Source organism: Gymnoscopelus braueri (genome assembly GCF_963280865.1).
Source record: "Gymnoscopelus braueri genome assembly, chromosome: 21".
Taxonomy (NCBI): Eukaryota; Metazoa; Chordata; class Actinopteri; order Myctophiformes; family Myctophidae; genus Gymnoscopelus; species Gymnoscopelus braueri.
Window position 1 is genome coordinate 45,174,888 of NC_137623.1, and position 17,795 is coordinate 45,192,682.

Sequence of the window (17,795 nt, forward strand, 5' to 3'; positions counted from 1 at the left end):
GGACCCCTGGGGGTCCCAGGACCCCACTTGGAGAACCACTGGACTAATCTATCTTAACCTCCCATCCCATCACCAAGCTTTTTGCAGGGCAGTTTTCCATTTACTGTTGTGTTCAGTGTTCAGATCCATTGTCACTATTAACCTACTGTAACAGTGATGTACAGTGCGCGACAACGCCATACAACGCCATATACATAACACATTGGTTGTGCTATGTTTACGTTCATACATCCAAGCATGACATCAGCCTATCAGACATTCAGCCTACTGAAAATGTATTCAAAAACGTACTTATATTTGACTCCCATTATTACTCCCATTTGTTTTCATAGCTCACAGACCTTCACTGGTACTTGTTATGATTGACTGTGCATACTTCCCACATCAGTATGTGTTAAATGAAAAAGACTAGTATCTTCATTGTTCAATAAAAATAGAAGCATGTAATCTAAGTATCTCTATTTTCTATGTTTCAGGCCCAATGGCAGAAAAAGGTAAGCTCTTGATTACATAGTTGGCAGTGGAAAAGATTATTTCCTGTCAGCTACGTACTAATATTCACTAACACTGCAACAGGCGATAAACCCATTTAGAATGTTTGTCAAGTGTGAAAATGTATAAGTATTAAACTATTGTTTTACTGGCTAGATGGCATGTTAAATATGCAGATCACTTAACCACATGAAACTTAGCTTCCCTGTTCTGGGCAAGTCAAAATAGGCGAAAATAGGCAAACATTCGAATGACAATAGCAGATGTTCAGGCTTAGATCTATTTTCGGTGAAGAGATTTGGCATAAAGCGCAAAAAGGAATGGATCAAGAATAGACCTCTGGGGGACCCCAGTCAACAAAGTATATAAGATTTGTAATTATTTTTCAGTACTGATTTGCTTTGTCTTGATTATTCCACAAGTGAAAAGATCTCTCATAACGGATGAGCAGAAGGAGGCGTTGAAGGCATCATTCCTTGAGGGAATGACCTCCGTTTTCCTCACCATTAGTTCTGACGGCTGCTGAAGCCACTGGTTTGACACCTGATGTCATAAAAGTAAGGTTCCTTCACTCTATGGTGTATTTTGATTTGGAATTAGAATCGACCTTGTAAATACAGTATGACATTTTATTACATTACAGTATTAACTATTCTTAATGTCTGTTTGTGTCTTTTTAGAACTGGATTGGAAATCACAAGAGGGTTCTAAACCCTCCCTCAACCTCAACTGCAAAGCCCCCCCCAAAGGCCAAGTTGCACACAAGAGCCGTATCAGGTTATAACCTGTTCATTGGGGGGCATCTGAAAAACAGCGGTGAGAGAATAAGTCTTGTATCTGTCAGGTATTATATTGCAACATATGATAAACCATTTAGAACTAACTTAGTTAGGGATGATAATAGGGGTTGAATAAAGCTTTTGTCTGCATTTCAGATGTGATCAATTAATTGATTAAAAAGTATGCCTATTCAAGAACCTTATTATACATTGCACTACTTATGTTTGTTCTCTCTGTGTTATTTTGTTGAAAAATTAAGATACACATCTTGCATTCATTCTCTAGTAGGGCTGGGCAATATGGACAAAATCAAATATCACCATATTTTTCACCAAATACCTCGTATTGTAGATTATTGTTGATAATCATCAGTTATGTGAACATAAATGCATAAAATGGGTAAAAGCAAACAATATAACTAGAACAGTTAGGTAAATTCAGCAGCCTTCAAAACCAGTAAAAGACAGCACTTATGCCACATTAGAATATTACAATATTTAGAGGAAATTCAGGTGTCGTAGCAGCAACTGCAGTAAGCATGAAACACAGGATAGGTACAGGAAGGATTAGATGGATAGATACCAGATATATTGCCCAGCCCGTCATAATGACAAGTAGGTGTAGCTGCTCCTATTAGTTTTGCCTTATCTTGTCTTCCGGTACATTAAAATTTACTATTCAGACCTTACTGTTGTGTTTATGTCAGAGACTAACCTTTATCACCCTAACCTTTACCCCCCCCCCTCCATTCTCAGGCACTAAGGCTAGTCTCAAAGAGATCAACTGTCTTTGGTCATCGTTAGACAATGGTCAGAAGAGTGCCTACCGATCTGAGGCGGCAGCTGTAGAGGCTGCAGGAAGAATGAAGCCCCTTAGCCCTGAGCAGAGGGAGCTTAAGATTCAAAGGCACCTGAGGCAGCTCAAGATAGAGGTTTGGAATAAATATAAGATTTCTCCGCCTACTGATACGTCTGGGGACCTCTAAATTCTTTGAATAGGCTTGGGCAACGGAGAGAACCAGAGTTAACAAAACTATGCCTACTGCTTTGAAAACCAATCCTGATGCCAGTCCATATCGTTGCTGTCAGGCAGCAATCTTGAAAAGTATTAACAAGCTAAATAATAGCTACATTGGTTTCCACCCGTCAGCAATGATATTTTGGAACGGCCTAAACTCTTTGCCTTTGTTCTGTGATGCTGTAATTTAAAAAAAATCCAAATAGTTTTTCCACCCCGTTTTAGCCCCAAAAGTGACTTTAGATGTCCCCAGACGTGTTAGTATTTGGAGAGTCTGCTCATCTGGCTATGCAATTCTAGAGTCATTGCTAATAATGTTTGTCAGCAACTGTGTTATGGGCAGGACATGGCGATGAACGTAATTACCTCAGCGTAAAAAAGTTGGGAGGGGTAATATTTTCACCTGCGTTTGCTTGTTACTGTAGCAGGATATCTCAAAAACTAATGGGCACACTTCGATTGAACTTTTAGATGTGATTGGCCGAGGACAAATTGATTGCATTTTGGGTTGAATTGTTTATGTATGCGCTTTACCAAGTGCCCTCTAGTTTACAAAGTTCTAGAAATAATTCAAATTCAACTGAATAAACAAAATGTTCTTAATGTTATTGACATGATTTGATAATCTTATCAAAATATGTAGTTTCCAAAGCTGTGTCTGAAATCATTTCTACTTTTCACTTATGAATTCCTCCCTAAATAAGACACTATCATATCTATGGAATGTGCCACATTGCATTGTGGAATTGTTTTAATTTTTAAGGGCACACAAAGCATACATTTAAACAATCGATAGGAAACAGGGAGTGATTTCAAACGCAGCCTCTTCTCAGAAACCTTATCTGTGTAATACTTATCTCTCCACATGGTTCTGTACATGTTGGTTAAAGACATTTTTCCCAGCCCTGTTATGACTTCATGCTTATTTGTGGATCTAAATGTGATTAAAGGTGGCCGGTCTGGAGGTGTTGGGAGTGGAAACGATGGCTTTAGCTTTCGACCGCCAAAAGGCAGACCTGGCAGTCCACGAAGTCGGCAGCAGGGGAGCGACCGACTTTCTCAACTCGACTGACACGAGCGACAATTTTGCTTTGCATTTTAAAGGTTTATACAAATACACACTCACACAGATAAAGCCAAACTTGTCTTATGGGAGAGTTACTTGATTTTTTTCCCTTTTTTGTATTTTCATTACATTTGCAGCTAGCTCCATGTCTTCTGCCACCAAAGAGACGCCAGGTGAAGTTGTGAAGAGGGTGCAGGATCTTTTCAACCAAAAATACAGTAAATGCGTCTTTTAGACTAATGCAATTAATACATTCATTAATAATAATAAGACAACCAGCACATCTGTTTCTGCTTAGAGGTTGTCTCCCCACTCTTGATAAATATAGGCCCTGGTGTCTGGTAGGACTGGTTGAGTCTCAAAGTTATTTGAAACAGACGGCACACCAGATTGGACAGTAGATGCACCACCATCTTTATTGTAATTTGTAATTTGATTGTAGTTATAGTATTGTAATTTTCCGTCAGGAGAGGTAGACGACGGACATGAAACTTACAGATTGTAGCTTTAAATGAAGCCTGTTAGAATGCAGTCACCAATCACAGAATCATTGCATCCAAAGTCTGTACATTATGAAGACTGGTTATACCAGGGTCTGTCTGTTTGAGTGGCTATCAGCCATATTTTGTGTATGTATACATTTTTATGAGGTGTGTGTGTGTGTCATTATAGAGGAGGCCGGGGGTCATGGTAGTGTACCGTACCAGTCCCTAAAAGCTGGAAAGGTGGTCATCAATGTCACTGGACTGCCTGATGGCCTCAGCCTCATAAAACCAAGCCGTTATGGAAGACATCAACTTGAAAAAGTACTGAAAGCTGCAGAGCAGATGTCTTTTGAAATAAGTAAGTGATCTTGAGATTTGCACATAGACCTTAAACAGACAATGGTACCACCTTATGGTTGGAGCAATATGAGGAATGTTTTTCTGCACCTCTGGGTGGGTACACACTAGACTACACAGTTCACGTGTGTTTATCATTGACATAACACTACTGTCCCCCTGCAACATAATTGGCAAGAAGGCAAAACTTGCAAAAGGGAAAACTAACTGAGGACACATTAAATCTCAAGGCAACATTTTGTTAATTTTAGAATTGTGCCTGTAAGATGAACTGCTGTCTGCAGATCAGTATTTTCACGTTTGTATGTGGTGTGCCTCTGTCAGAATTGGTTCTACATTGCAGTGGTGAAAAAAGTCTGCCATGTCTTTCTAGTTGAGCAGTGCGGTGAGGAGCCAGTGAACCCAGTCCAGAGGCCATCAGGCAGTCCAGTGATGACCGCTGTAGACGGTCAGTTAGAACGTTTTTTTCTTTAAATCTATACTAGGTCGATGATAGATATTTGGTAACCTGTTAGCCCAGATCGATTCTATTCGAGCTCAACGTATTCAGCTTATGTTAACCATCAACAGAAGTGTTCTACACAGATGTTGATTGATCCAGATAATTTGTCATTTTAGTAAAATGCCAATCTGGCTTCTGTAATGTTAATATTTACTGCATCTCAAGACAACATGTCCTTTCGAGGCTAAATACAGACGAGGTCTGGACTCTCGCTAGTCCCGAGTTAGTGTCGGCTAGTCCGCGCTCTCGCCTCGCATAGCAAGACAACATTTTGTTAATGTTAGAATTGTCTGTAAGATGAACTGCTGTCTGCAGACTCAGTATTTTCAGATTTGTATAGGGTGTGACAGTTGACTTGTTTGTGCGTCTGTTTCAGTTAGTTATTGCAGTGGTGAAAAAAGTCTGACGTTTCTTAACAGATGGGCAATTACCTGTGGAGCCAGAGGACACGGACACATCAAACACTGTGGTAGTGCTGACACCTGTTGATGGTCAGTCTTCAAATAGTCACACACTGACAAACATACAATAGGATATTCACAAAGTTACTTTCTGAATTAGGGAGAGAAGTGTAATGTTTTTGTCTGTCAGATGTAGTGACTGATCTTTCTCTTTCTAGATGGCGAGTGTTCTTCGGGGCCTATGGACACATCCACCACCGAAGCAATGCAGCCAGCTGTAGGCGGTCAGTATTCAAATGGTCAATGCTCATATATTTTCTTATATGGAACCAAACATTACCATCATTTCAATGATATCAATAACTGAATACAAAATGTGTTAAAAGCACAAAAGTGTTACACAAAGATGTTGATTGATCGAATTTTTCATTTCAGTAAAAACGCAAATCTGTTTGACTGTTTCTGGCTTGTGCAATGCAAATATTGACTTCTTTTTTTGTTTTCTGTTAATTTAATATGAATACTGTATCTGGTTTAGGACAAAACAAGGCATTTATGTGAATACATTACTTAAACTCTGGGGAAACTGGGATAGGCATTTTAACCCATTTCCTGAGGTTGTATACAGAGAAAGTAACTCTACTAACATGTAATGATTTTGTGTCGTCTGGAATAGGGCCAACCAGAGAGGGTCGGAGTGCGGTGGAAATTGCATTGGAGTCAATGTGTTATGGTATGCTTCTTTTGTGCAGCACTCCTTTAACCACTTGAACCTTAGCATCTCTCTTCTGGGGTGTAAGTAAGTAGTAGTAAGCCTTGCCGAGTCATGAGGCCCATCCTATCTCCTGTTTCTGTAGCGTGAGGCAGCTTGATGTACAAGCACATCCTGGACATGACACTAGGATGTTGCAGGACTTACCCCCATCAAACTCTTGATGCTGAGTGACAAGCAGGGAGGCATTCGGCCCCATTTCAGAGTCTTTGGTATGACCCGGCCGGGGATCGAACCCCACTCTCAGGGCGGACACTCTAACTTTTTTTCTGTCAGATGTAGTGACTGATCTTTCTCTTTCCAGGTGGCCAGTGTTCTTCGGGGCCTATGGACACATCCACCACTGTAGCAGTGCAGCCAGCTGTTGGTGGTGAGTATTCAAATGGTCTCATTTGTTTTCTTGTGACATAATCGAGGTTCAGCAGCTGAATTATCAGTATCACAGCTTTGCAATGTCACACACTAACAAACATACAATAGGATATTCACAAAGTTACTTTCTGAATTAGGGAGAGAAGTATAATGTTTTTGCCTGTCAGATGTAGTGACTGATTTTTGTCTTTGCAGATGGCCAGATGGACCCTCCATCCAACTACTGCTCCATCTGTAATGGCGATTGGGAAGATGAGAAGCTCAATTCTATTCTGAAATGGCGAGATTGGCTAAAGTGCATTGAGTGCGATTTGTGGACACACAGGGTGTGTGGATTAAAAAAAAACTTATGTAAACGGTGCCAAGAAAAAAAAAGGGGGAAAAGGTCCAGGCCTGGAAAAGGGAGAGGGAAATAACGTACATTTGTGTTTCATAAGACAATTGTTCTGCTATATTTTGCCATTTGAAAATAGCTGATCTACCAGCTCGACGCGCTTGTAGATCTGCTTTTTCCTAATTATTTTTGATATATTTGGAACTTGTGAAATGGGACATTCTGCACAATGAGTACTTCTACTTTTGGTACTTTAAGTACATTTTGATACCAATACTTTAGTACTTTTACTCAAGTACATTTACAATTTTGGACTTTCACTTGTAACGGAGTACTTGAATCATTGCAGTATTGATACTTTAAGTAAAACATCTGAGTACTTTTTCCACCACAGGGAGAGCACACACACACACACACACACACACACACACACACACACACACACACACACACACACACACACACACACACACACACACACACACACACACACACACACACACACACACACCAAGGCTTTTGAAGTCCACCAGATTTATTTGTCCCCCTGTATATAATGTCTGTCATTTCCAATAAAGGGAACTGGTTCAGTGGAGTGTGTTGTTGGAAATTCATTTAAAATGGTGAACTATTGAGGATACAGAAATGTTCTCCCAAATGCATTATAACTCCATGCTAAAGCAAGGTATTGAGATAATTATGCCGGTGTAGCCCATGTCATAATTTAAACAATAGTCTAAGGTGAGGATAAAGGTTTATACACAGAATGTATGAGATATTCCTATAAAATGCATTTGCACAAACAAAAGGTACTGTCAAATAGATTTCAGATGTTCATCTGATATTGCCTTTTTTTAAGAATGTTTAAAAGGTACATTAAGTCAAGCATGCAAATAGCCTCAGTTCATGTTTTCAATTTGGTCTATATCAGACTTTTTGATATACTAAATGGATGTATGCTGATTGCAGAATTATAAGCTTTCAGACATGAGAGGTCAATGTTAAATGATCAGCATTTCATAGCAGGAGCCATATATACCACACATGAACTATAAGCTGGCCTAGACCGGCAACTCTGAAGCTCTGAACAGAGACATATCCAGTTCTACATAGCTCAATGGTACTTTCTGATGAGGCTCAGGTCCCTCAATGTGTGCAACAGGCTTCTGAACGAGTCAGGGGCACTGAAACGATATATTAGGGCCACGCAGAGGAGAGAGGAGAGAGATATTTGGGACCACATAATAGCTGCTTATGCTGCCTGCTAACTTTCTGAAGCTGTAACTTCTCTTCTAAATAAACCTTTGTATGATGTAACCTTCACGACTGGACGTACGTTCTTATGCCAACCCACCCGAAGTGATGATCAAGGACCTCTAGCGCCCACAGTCTATATCAGACTTTTTGATATACTAAATGGATGTATGCTGATTGCAGAATTATAAGCTTTCAGACATGAGAGGTCAATGTTAAATGATCAGCATTTCATTGCAGGAGCCATATATACCACACATGGACTATAAGCTGGCCCAGACCGGCAACTCTGAAGCTCTGAACAGAGACATATCCAGTTCTACATAGCTCAATGGTACTTTCTGATGAGGCTCAGGTCCCTCAATGTGTGCAACAGGCTTCTGCAGATGTTCTACCAGTCTGTAGTAGCCAGTGTCCTCTTATTTACCAAGGTCTGTGGGGGGTTGGGTAACACTAGGGGTGGCAACAAGCTGGTGAGGAAGGCCAGCTCCATAGTTGGGAGTTAAACTGGACAATCTAGAGGTGATTGCAGAGGGGAGGATGAGGAAGCTGGATGGATGCTATACGCTATGCTGTATTCACCGAGCACATTCAACCTTCATTATCCCCTATTACTACGTGTGAATGTACGTGACAAGTTGCAGCGCATGGAAGTAGACTATGTGTGAATGTACTACACTATTCCACCTATTACACTACCCTTATTGAGTTGTTACACTATTACATTAGTACACCTATTACACTATTACACCTATTACACTTATTGCATTATTACACTATTACCCTTATTGCGTTATTACATTAGTAAGGCAATATCTTGGGCAGTATCATTATTTAATAAAGGATTATTATTATTAATTATTTATTATTATTATTACCCTTATTATTATTATTACCATTATTGTATTTTTTATTATTATTAATACGTGTGAATGTACGTGACAAGTTGCAGCGCATGGAAGTAGACTACGTGTGAATGTACGTGACACGTTGCAGCGCATGGAAGTAGACTACGTGTGAATGTACGTGACAAGTTGCAGCGCATGGAAATAGACTACGTGTGAATGTACGTGACAGGTTGTAGCGCATGTAGCCTACGCGTAAATGTACACGACGCGTTGCAGCGCGTAACGCATGCTTTTGTGCAGTGCACGCGCAGAACGAACGTGTACACACACACACACACACGTAAGAAAAAATCATGTGGTCACAGGAGGCGTCATGCGCCCTCGTGGCACTAACGGAGCCCCATACACACACACACACACACACACACACACACACACACACACACACACACACACACACACACACACACACACACACACACACACACACACACACACACACACACACACACACACATGTTTATCTGTTCTGTAATGTCTTCCTTTACCATGATGGTAAAAATAGTATTTATTTAAGAGTTGTAGGTAGTATCAGGTGATTCAGCATTTATCTATTTTATTAAGAGAAATGACAACAGTGTGACAGTACAGCAACTTCACGTTTTTGACCTGTGATTGTTCTGAATAACAGGTGAGAATATCTATGTGCCGAAGAATGTTTTAGGATAGTCAACAAATTGTATTTCTAACAGACATAAATAAAACATGGAATGTGAGATAATAGTAATATAATAATACAGAGTAATAGAATAGGAAGATGATATTAGATGTCAAATCAACTCAAAATACTACAGAAAATAACTACAGATGACAGTATCATTATAATGTGGCTTCGAACAGACTCATTTTATTGCTCATTCCATCTCTCACAATCTTTCTCCCTCCCTCTCCCTCTCTCTTCCCCTTCCATTTCTCTGTCTGACCTGGGGAAACAGCCCACGCACGCATGTTTATATCATTTACAATAGTTGTGAGGACCCATGCCATTTTTTTCATTTAGTTTTAGCCATTTTTAACCCTAAAACCAGGACAATGGTCCTCACAATGTCTGCGTCTCAAAATCTACTATACTTGTGGTAACATTTGGCCCTCAGAACTATAGTAATACAAGTACACACACACTACTTGCAGTCACAGAGCAGTGCTGCCCCACGGAGCGTCCAGTGCTCAGGCTGCTGGGAGCTGCGGAGCAGCAGGGAGAAGACGTAGGTCAGGTCCGTCCGGCGGGGCTTCTTGTACACGGGACACGAGTACACGCTCACACTGCCGCCCTGCTGGCGCTTACTGTCGGCCATGTTGGATGTACTGACCGCGTACACGTGGACCACTGGCAGGGCAGTGAACAAGACCTACAGTAGGAGATGGATGCATAGATCGATCAATAAATCAATCAATCAATGAGTGTATTTTTATGTACCTAACCAGCACACCTAAGTGACAATAAAGTGAATCTGAAGCTGAATCTATGTGAATTCTGCGTCACCTTGGGCGACGCCTCTGCGAGTTTGGCGTTGCGTCGGTCCCAACCGGCGCCGTCCAGGAAGAGACCATGGACGTAGACTCCCCCCACTTCCTCTGGGGGCGGGGCCAGCACGTCCTCCCTCATCATCCTGGTGACGTCGTTGCTAAGGACGACCGTATCCAAGGCCCAGCCCTTGGACAAGTTGGAACGCGTCGTCTCCTGACGCATGGCTGTCAAAAAACCCTGAAAACACACACGCACGCACACAGTAACATACTGTAGGTCAGTGGTGGGCAACCATGATCTTTAGGATGAACTGATCCATTGCGAGGGTCTTTGTGGTCGATCGTGGCACAATTTGAAAACCCAGACAAAAAGCTCTCCAATCACGGGCCGGTTTGAATGTGAACATCAAAGAATTACATCAGGGGAGCAGCGCAGCACGATTCTGACCCTGGCAGCATATCAATGGTCCAGGTTGTGTGTTACCCCTTTAGTACTAGGGCTACAACTACTTTTAAACCACAGCTTACGAGACGAGACAACAGTTTTGAGAATGAGTTCAAGAATAGATGCCATGAAAAAGACATCCGTACAAAATGGGAAGAGAATATAAGGATTACACTGTCTGCTAAATACCAAAAATGTAAATTGTGCATAGGCAGCACAACGCACGCACGCCTGCACGCACGCACTAACGCATGCACTAGCACATGCACGCGCGCACAGACAAAGACAGATCAAACAGACCTGTGGGTTGAAGAAACCAGTCAGCCAGAACTGGTTCGGTCGCCCATTGAACACCCAGTCCCTGAACTGCTGGTTTCTGTCCAGTAGCTCAGTGAACCAGAAGCCCAGAGTGGTGGAGTCCCAGCTGACACGATGCCACAGCCTGGGCACCCTGGCATCGAACATACTGTCTACCGCCTCCCGCAAGTCCTCTGACATGATGATCGTACCTGGAGAGAGAGAGGAGAGAGGAAGAGAGTGAGTGAGTGAGTGAGTGAGTGAGTGAGTGAGTGAGTGAGTGAGTGAGTGAGTGAGTGAGTGAGTGAGTGAGTGAGTGAGTGAGTGAGTGAGTGAGTGAGTGAGTGAGTGAGTGAGTGAGTGAGTGAGTGAGTGAGTGAGTGAGTGAGTGAGTGAGTGACTAGCCTCGTTCCCAGCCTTTACTCATCTGCGAAGAGAAAAGCCTGGTCACGACCTACAGTAAAGCAGAGAGTGCCTCTAGGGGAGGGACTTCCGTTGTACGTATTTCCCCCGGAAACTACATTTTTCGAACAATCACAACTCGTTTCATTCACGGAGAATGTAAACAGATTTGTAAAGCGTCAACGTCATTTCCTTGGGCGGTACTTCCGCCAAATTCCGGTACTTCCGTTTAGACACTTAACCGGCTAGGTCTTGCCCAGCGTGGTGAGTGACACACCGAATCCACCAAAAAAGCGTCCGCACATGTGCTGTATTGTGATTGGCGAGATTGTTCTCTGCAATCCACGTGTGGTCACCTTACATACAATTATTTCTATGAGAATACGTGCACGGACATGTGCAGAGCGGAATAAAAATCTTCATGTGCATGAGCGTAGCAGCCGAGCGTGGCCAGTGAGAACGTGCGTGAGTGTGTGAGTGTGTGTGTTTGTGACTTACCGTCGATGGCCAGTTTGAGGTCAGTGAGCGTGCTCCGTACGATGCTGATGACGCGCTGCATGTGCTCCACTTCCTGTCTGAGGAAGATATTCATTGGCTGGAACAGTCCCATCTTCTTGAGTTGACCTTTGACCTATTAACACACACACACACACACACACACACACACACACACACACACACACACACACACACACACACACACACACACACACACACACACACACACACACACACACACACACACACACACACACACACACACACACTTCAGTGGTAGTAGTAGCAGCAGCATCAGTATTCAGAGAGTACCACTCATTTAATTGGTTACTTCATGAGGCACGTAGTCAGGTGGTAGTTTCTCCAGCATTTCATTGGCCAGTCTCAGAACAGCAGCCTCCCTTGTCTCCCCGGCCCCGCCTCCGCTGTCTTTTGGTTGGATGTTGATGATGGTGCCGAGCGTCTCATTGGCCAGCTTGGTCTGGTAGGTGATGTCAGCGTTGGGGTGGAGCCCAAACACCTGACAGACGGGTTAGCATACAACACAAAATGCTTGTAAAAGTCGTCATATACAGGTTATAGCAGTGTTTCTCAAATGGGGGAACGCGGACCCTTCCAGAACCACTTCTGATCCCACTGATATGCCCATATGGGCATACTGATGACATCAGAGAAGGGACAAGGACTGACAGATACATATTTCTCCATATATGGGCATAAAAGGGTCACCCACAAAGGTTCAACAGGTACAGATGTGATATTCCAGTTTCAAAGAGCCTGCCATTGGCACTACAGTGGAACATCAGTAGATAGTCCAAGCCTTGTCACAGAGAAAGGGGGGGGGGGGGGTGCCAGGTGTGAAATGGTGCCAGGTGTGAATTGACATGACAAAAAAAACTTTGCAGGGAAATATCAGGAAAAGTTAAGAGAAGTGAGAAGAGGTCAGATGTCATATATGTACTTTGAGAATGGGTGTAACGGGTATCGTATATCTGGATGGGGCATGCATTCCCAACATGCAACGTTCCCGACTTTGCATCGTCTCCGAGTAGGCTGATGCCCAACGGGCAGTTATGGTTTAATGATACAGTAGGTTTTAAGATCTAAACCCAGTGTATTCATTAAGGTTTAACAGTCTTTTTAGGACCCAGGTCTGATTACAACCTGGGTCCTATAATAATAACCTGATCTACCTGATCTACAAGCTCACAATGCATTGCGTCGACACGTTGTGAGCTTGTAGATCTGCCACTTTGAAAAAGCTTATTTAGTATAAAGTATATTTAGTAAGCCAATACTTTTGTACTTTTACGCAAATATTTTTGTTTTAATACAGGCATTTCACTTCTAGCAAAAAATGTGAGTACTTCTTCCACCCCTGCTAACATCAGGATGGTTGTGGGTTCTAACCTCAGGGGAGTCAACCAGCGGCAGGGCGTCTATGTGCTGCAGGCAGTCCTGCACAGTGCTGGCCTTGCCGGGGACGCTGTAACCCTTATAGAAACAGAAGGCAGCGGAGAAGGTGTTGTCGCTGAACCACACTCTGGTGAAGGTGTTGAGGAGACGTTTGTCCAGGTCGTCTGTCACCCTGCCGCCATACTGCACCTCACCTAGACACCAGAGAGACGTACACATCCCTCTTTTAAAGTGATTAGAACTTTAGTAAATCCTGTTATATATATAACAGTGTGTGTGTGTGTGCTATCATGGATCAATCAAACATATAGAGAAGAGAATAGTTTTTAGAGAACACACACACACGCACGCACACGCACACGCACACGCACACACACGCACACGCACACGCACACGCACACGCACACACACGCACACGCACACACATATAGAGCGAGAGAAGCAGTGTACCCAGCATGTATCTGAGACAGCTCCAGTTGACTCCTTGTTTAGAGTCCATGTCGTCCAGGTGGTTCTGAACAAACTGCATGCTGGAGGAGAAGTCCGCCTGGTTGAACTCATATGGTATGTTCCACCCTAACGCACCAAACTTACGGCGCTCCTGGGACAGAGAGAGAGAGAGAGAGAGAGAGAGAGAGAGAGAGAGAGAGAGAGAGAGAGAGAGAGAGAGAGAGAGATTATTAGTCTCTCACACCGTGTCTTGGTTGAGGGAACTAAGTAACCTCTTAACACGACTGGACATGACCAAAGGATGGCAAGACACACGGATCAGCAGAGTTTAACATGAAAACCAAACTTGACTCTTTTGGGATCCAGGGAAGAGCCAAGGTGAGAGAGATGAGTGTGTTTGTGATTGTCTTCTTGAATAAATAACTTTTGCAGCAAGTGTGCACCCTTGATGGGCATGTTCAGCACACAATCAGTAGGCATTGTCCTTTTTCGGGACAGTGTGTATGTGGTCACATTGTCACAACTATACATTCCTCTGCCTGGTTAGATTCAATAATAGTCCGCATGGGAGATGGATGGACAGAGAGATGGATGGACGGATGGATAGATGGATGGATGGATGGACGGACGGACGGACGGACGGATGGACGGACGGACAGATGACAGACGGAGGGACAGACGGACATGTGTATTACCTGTACAGTAGTGTGTAGGAAGGCCACAGCGTACAGTGTTATGTGTATGTACATTAGTGTGTAGAAAGGCCACAGTGTACAGTGTTTTGTGTATTACCTGTACGGTAGTGTGTAGGAAAGCCACAGTGTACAGTGTTTTGTGTATTACCTGTACGGTAGTGTGTAGGAAGGTCACAGCGTACAGTGTTATGTGTATTACCTGTACAGTAGTGTGTAGGAAGGCCACAGCGTACAGTGTTTTGTGTATTACCTGTACAGTAGTGTGTAGGAAGGCCACAGCGTGTTTTGTGTATTACCTGTACGGTAGTGTGTAAGAAGGCCACAGCGAACAGTGTTTTGTGTATTACCTGTACAGTAGTGTGTAGGAAGGCCACAGCGTGTTATGTGTATTACCTGTACGGTAGTGTGTAAGAAGGCCACAGCGAACAGTGTTTTGTGTATTACCTGTACAGTAGTGTGTAGGAAGGCCACAGCGTGTTATGTGTATTACCTGTACGGTAGTGTGTAGAAAGGCCACAGCGTACAGCAGAGGTTTCCATTGAGGCTGGTTGGTCACTTCCAACTGTTCCTGAGTCACTCCACTGTATGTTCTCTTTAACCCCGCCTTCATGCCTACACACACACGCACGCACGCACACACACACACACACACACACACACACACACGCATGCACACACACACACACACACAGACACGCACGCACGCACGCACGCACGCACGCACGCACGCACGCACGCACGCACGCACGCACGCACGCACGCACGCACGCACGCACGCACGCACACACGCATGCAGGCAGGCACATACATAGATGGATAGATAAATAAAAATGAATAAATGGGAAAATGTGTAGATGGATGAATGAAAACGTGAGTGAATGAATGAATGAATGAATGAATGAATGAATGAATGAGTCATAATGCAGTGTTAAGTTACCTAGAGGAGGTTCATTGGTGAACTTTATAGAAGACTGGAGGAAGTTTATGGGAAACCTACACACACACCCCACACCCACACCCACACACACACACACACACACACACACACACACACACACACACACACACACACACACACACACACACACACACACACAAAGCTTGAGGAACCGAATATAACATGGCACCACTTCTCTATTGAACTTCAATGGACGCGGCCACCATGTTCTTTTCTGTCGCCCTATCACTTTGAATGGTGTGCTCGTTCTTGGCTTAAAGTGGTTCAACTGATTTGTATGCCATATTAACACATTTAGCTGGGCACCCCCAGGAACCCCCTCAAGGACCACTGCACTGGGGGTCCTCGGACCCCACTTTGAGAACCACTGGTTAAACCACTAAAACCGGGAAAGCATGTCATTTAAGATTTGAACCACTTTAACCATGTTCTATACTTTGGCTATTCAAAAATAGTAGATCTACAAGCTCATAGCGGGTCACTTTGTGCCGCGCTATGAGCTTGTAGATCCGCTATTTTTGAAAAACTGTGAACATTTGTGCAAATCTTTGAATATATAGTATATATATTTTTAACTCATTCAGTGCCATTGACGTCGCCAACATCCAAGTGCGCCATGGATGTCGGTGGACGTCGGTTAAAAAAAACGTCCAGAACCTAAGATAACGTGATCCAAAGATTTACTGCTCCATTCACTTCTTGGTTAACTTATAACTTAAAAATCCTGTATCTCGGCTCCTACTATGTATTCTTAACCGAGACATGCTATTTTCAAAGGTGGAATAAAGGGAACGCGATTAAATGTTTCTTTTTTGCGGAAGCACAGTGAAACCCTCTGTGATTAGCAACCATCAGGGGATCGATCATACTGGAGATAAATATTCTGTGTCATTTTAGGGGTCCTTGACATGAAAAAGTTTGAGAACCACTGATATAGGAACATACTGTTAGGATTTAGAAAACATTTGTAGACTCGGCCTCAGGTCTTAATGGGTTAAGTGGGCCCTGATCCAGAAGAGGTTGGGACCTCTGCTCATCACTACGGTGACCATCACCATGGTTACCTGGGGTGCACGTCGGTCGTCAGCCACACCCGGAAGCCCTCGTGCACACCATCAGCGGTCGCCGTGGTGACCGTCTCCAGGAGCTCGTCCAGGAAGTTGAGCCCCAGGTGACAGTTCTGTAGGAGGAGCCAGCCGCCGTCCGTCATGCTGAGAGCCAATAGCCTGCGAGCGTGGACCTCCTGGCCCTGCCCCATGGAGATGGGCCTGCAGGGCACCCCCTGGTGGCAGGACAGAGGTACGACGTCACAACCTGAAATGATCTGTCCTCGTTCCCACATGGTATTACCCACCACATGGTTTTATCATGGTATTAACACATTCCCTGCCATTGACGGAGATCTCGTCAATTCAAAACATTGAAAAAAAAACCAGGAATGACCGTCGGCTCAGGTACTGATGCTTCAAGATCTGCCCAGAGGAGACAGAGAAACACCAGGACATAGAAAGAGTTATAGAGTCGGGACGATGTATCGGCCATTATTTAACTTTTTTTTGAAGACATCGGTATTATGCAGTCCCGATTTTTAAACAGTTTCAACCTGGCGTCCCTAATTTGGGCATGTCATTACATTTACAAAAATGTTTTAAAAAATGCAGGTCACACTTTGACATGTTGTGAGCTTGTAGATCGTCTATTTTTGAAAAATAGGGTTTAAGTGGTTAAATAAAATAATCGGTGGTCTAGGACTCTCCCAGGATTGCATCGGACACAAAAATCTAGCATTGGTCGACCTCGAAAGAGATAATTAGTAGAGACAGGTCGAGGAGGACTTTTGAAGATTTGTGCAAATTTGTGTAATCAATTTGTGCAATCAATGATTCATATGCTAACGAAGGCCGAAGTTGGTTTTGGGTTGGTTTTAACGTGATATTAACATGGTTTTATCTTGGTGGTATTATAATGGTATGTGAGGGCATACAGTACCTTTACTTTGGCCAGTCTCTCTATGTCCTCTGTGGGGTCTGAGCCCATGGACAGCAGGCAGACCAGAGGGCTTCTGGTGCTGCTCTCACACCACATGCTGTCCAGGTCCAGAACCAAGCCTTCAGCATAACGCTGACCCAAACAGTCAGAGATGTACCGCCGGGCCTGGAGAGAAAACACACACACACACACACACACACGCGCGCGCACACACACACACACACACACACACACACACACACACACACACACACACACACACACACACACACACACACACACACACACACACACACACACACACACACACACACACACACACACACAGTTTGAGAACAACTGATTCTAATCTTGGAACCCATTGGCTAATCACTTGTTATTCTATTACATTTGAGGGAGAATTAGCCTCTGGGATCAAAAAACAGAGGTTCTGGTTTA

The 17,795-nt window shown here is 43.5% G+C and overlaps 2 protein-coding genes across 2 annotated transcripts in view; one reads left to right on the forward strand and one right to left on the reverse strand.

Annotated features, from left to right (window-relative positions):
• Positions 1 to 916: 916 nt before the first annotated feature.
• LOC308077020 (uncharacterized protein) lies at positions 917 to 6,660 on the forward strand (the record flags this gene model as incomplete). The annotated part of the gene is made up of 12 exons (XM_080417548.1): positions 917 to 1,049; positions 1,173 to 1,308; positions 2,028 to 2,203; positions 3,240 to 3,393; positions 3,493 to 3,573; positions 4,028 to 4,198; positions 4,571 to 4,645; positions 5,119 to 5,190; positions 5,319 to 5,384; positions 5,777 to 5,833; positions 6,177 to 6,242; positions 6,440 to 6,660. Exons 3-12 carry the CDS (start codon positions 2,135 to 2,137, stop codon positions 6,658 to 6,660), a joined length of 1,032 nt encoding a protein of 343 aa, XP_080273674.1. The 5' UTR covers positions 917 to 1,049; positions 1,173 to 1,308; positions 2,028 to 2,134.
• Positions 6,661 to 9,827: 3,167 nt separating this feature from the next.
• dnah5l (dynein, axonemal, heavy chain 5 like) overlaps positions 9,828 to 17,795 on the reverse strand; it is a gene marked incomplete at its 5' end in the record, with an annotated part of 132,302 nt that continues 124,334 nt past the window's right edge. The window contains 11 exon segments of the mRNA XM_080417549.1: positions 9,828 to 10,089; positions 10,224 to 10,445; positions 10,953 to 11,161; positions 11,850 to 11,982; positions 12,181 to 12,369; positions 13,260 to 13,459; positions 13,716 to 13,866; positions 14,901 to 15,022; positions 15,348 to 15,403; positions 16,433 to 16,650; positions 17,358 to 17,522. Of these exon segments, the coding sequence (XP_080273675.1) occupies positions 9,862 to 10,089; positions 10,224 to 10,445; positions 10,953 to 11,161; positions 11,850 to 11,982; positions 12,181 to 12,369; positions 13,260 to 13,459; positions 13,716 to 13,866; positions 14,901 to 15,022; positions 15,348 to 15,403; positions 16,433 to 16,650; positions 17,358 to 17,522 (1,893 nt within the window). The 3' untranslated portion in view covers positions 9,828 to 9,861.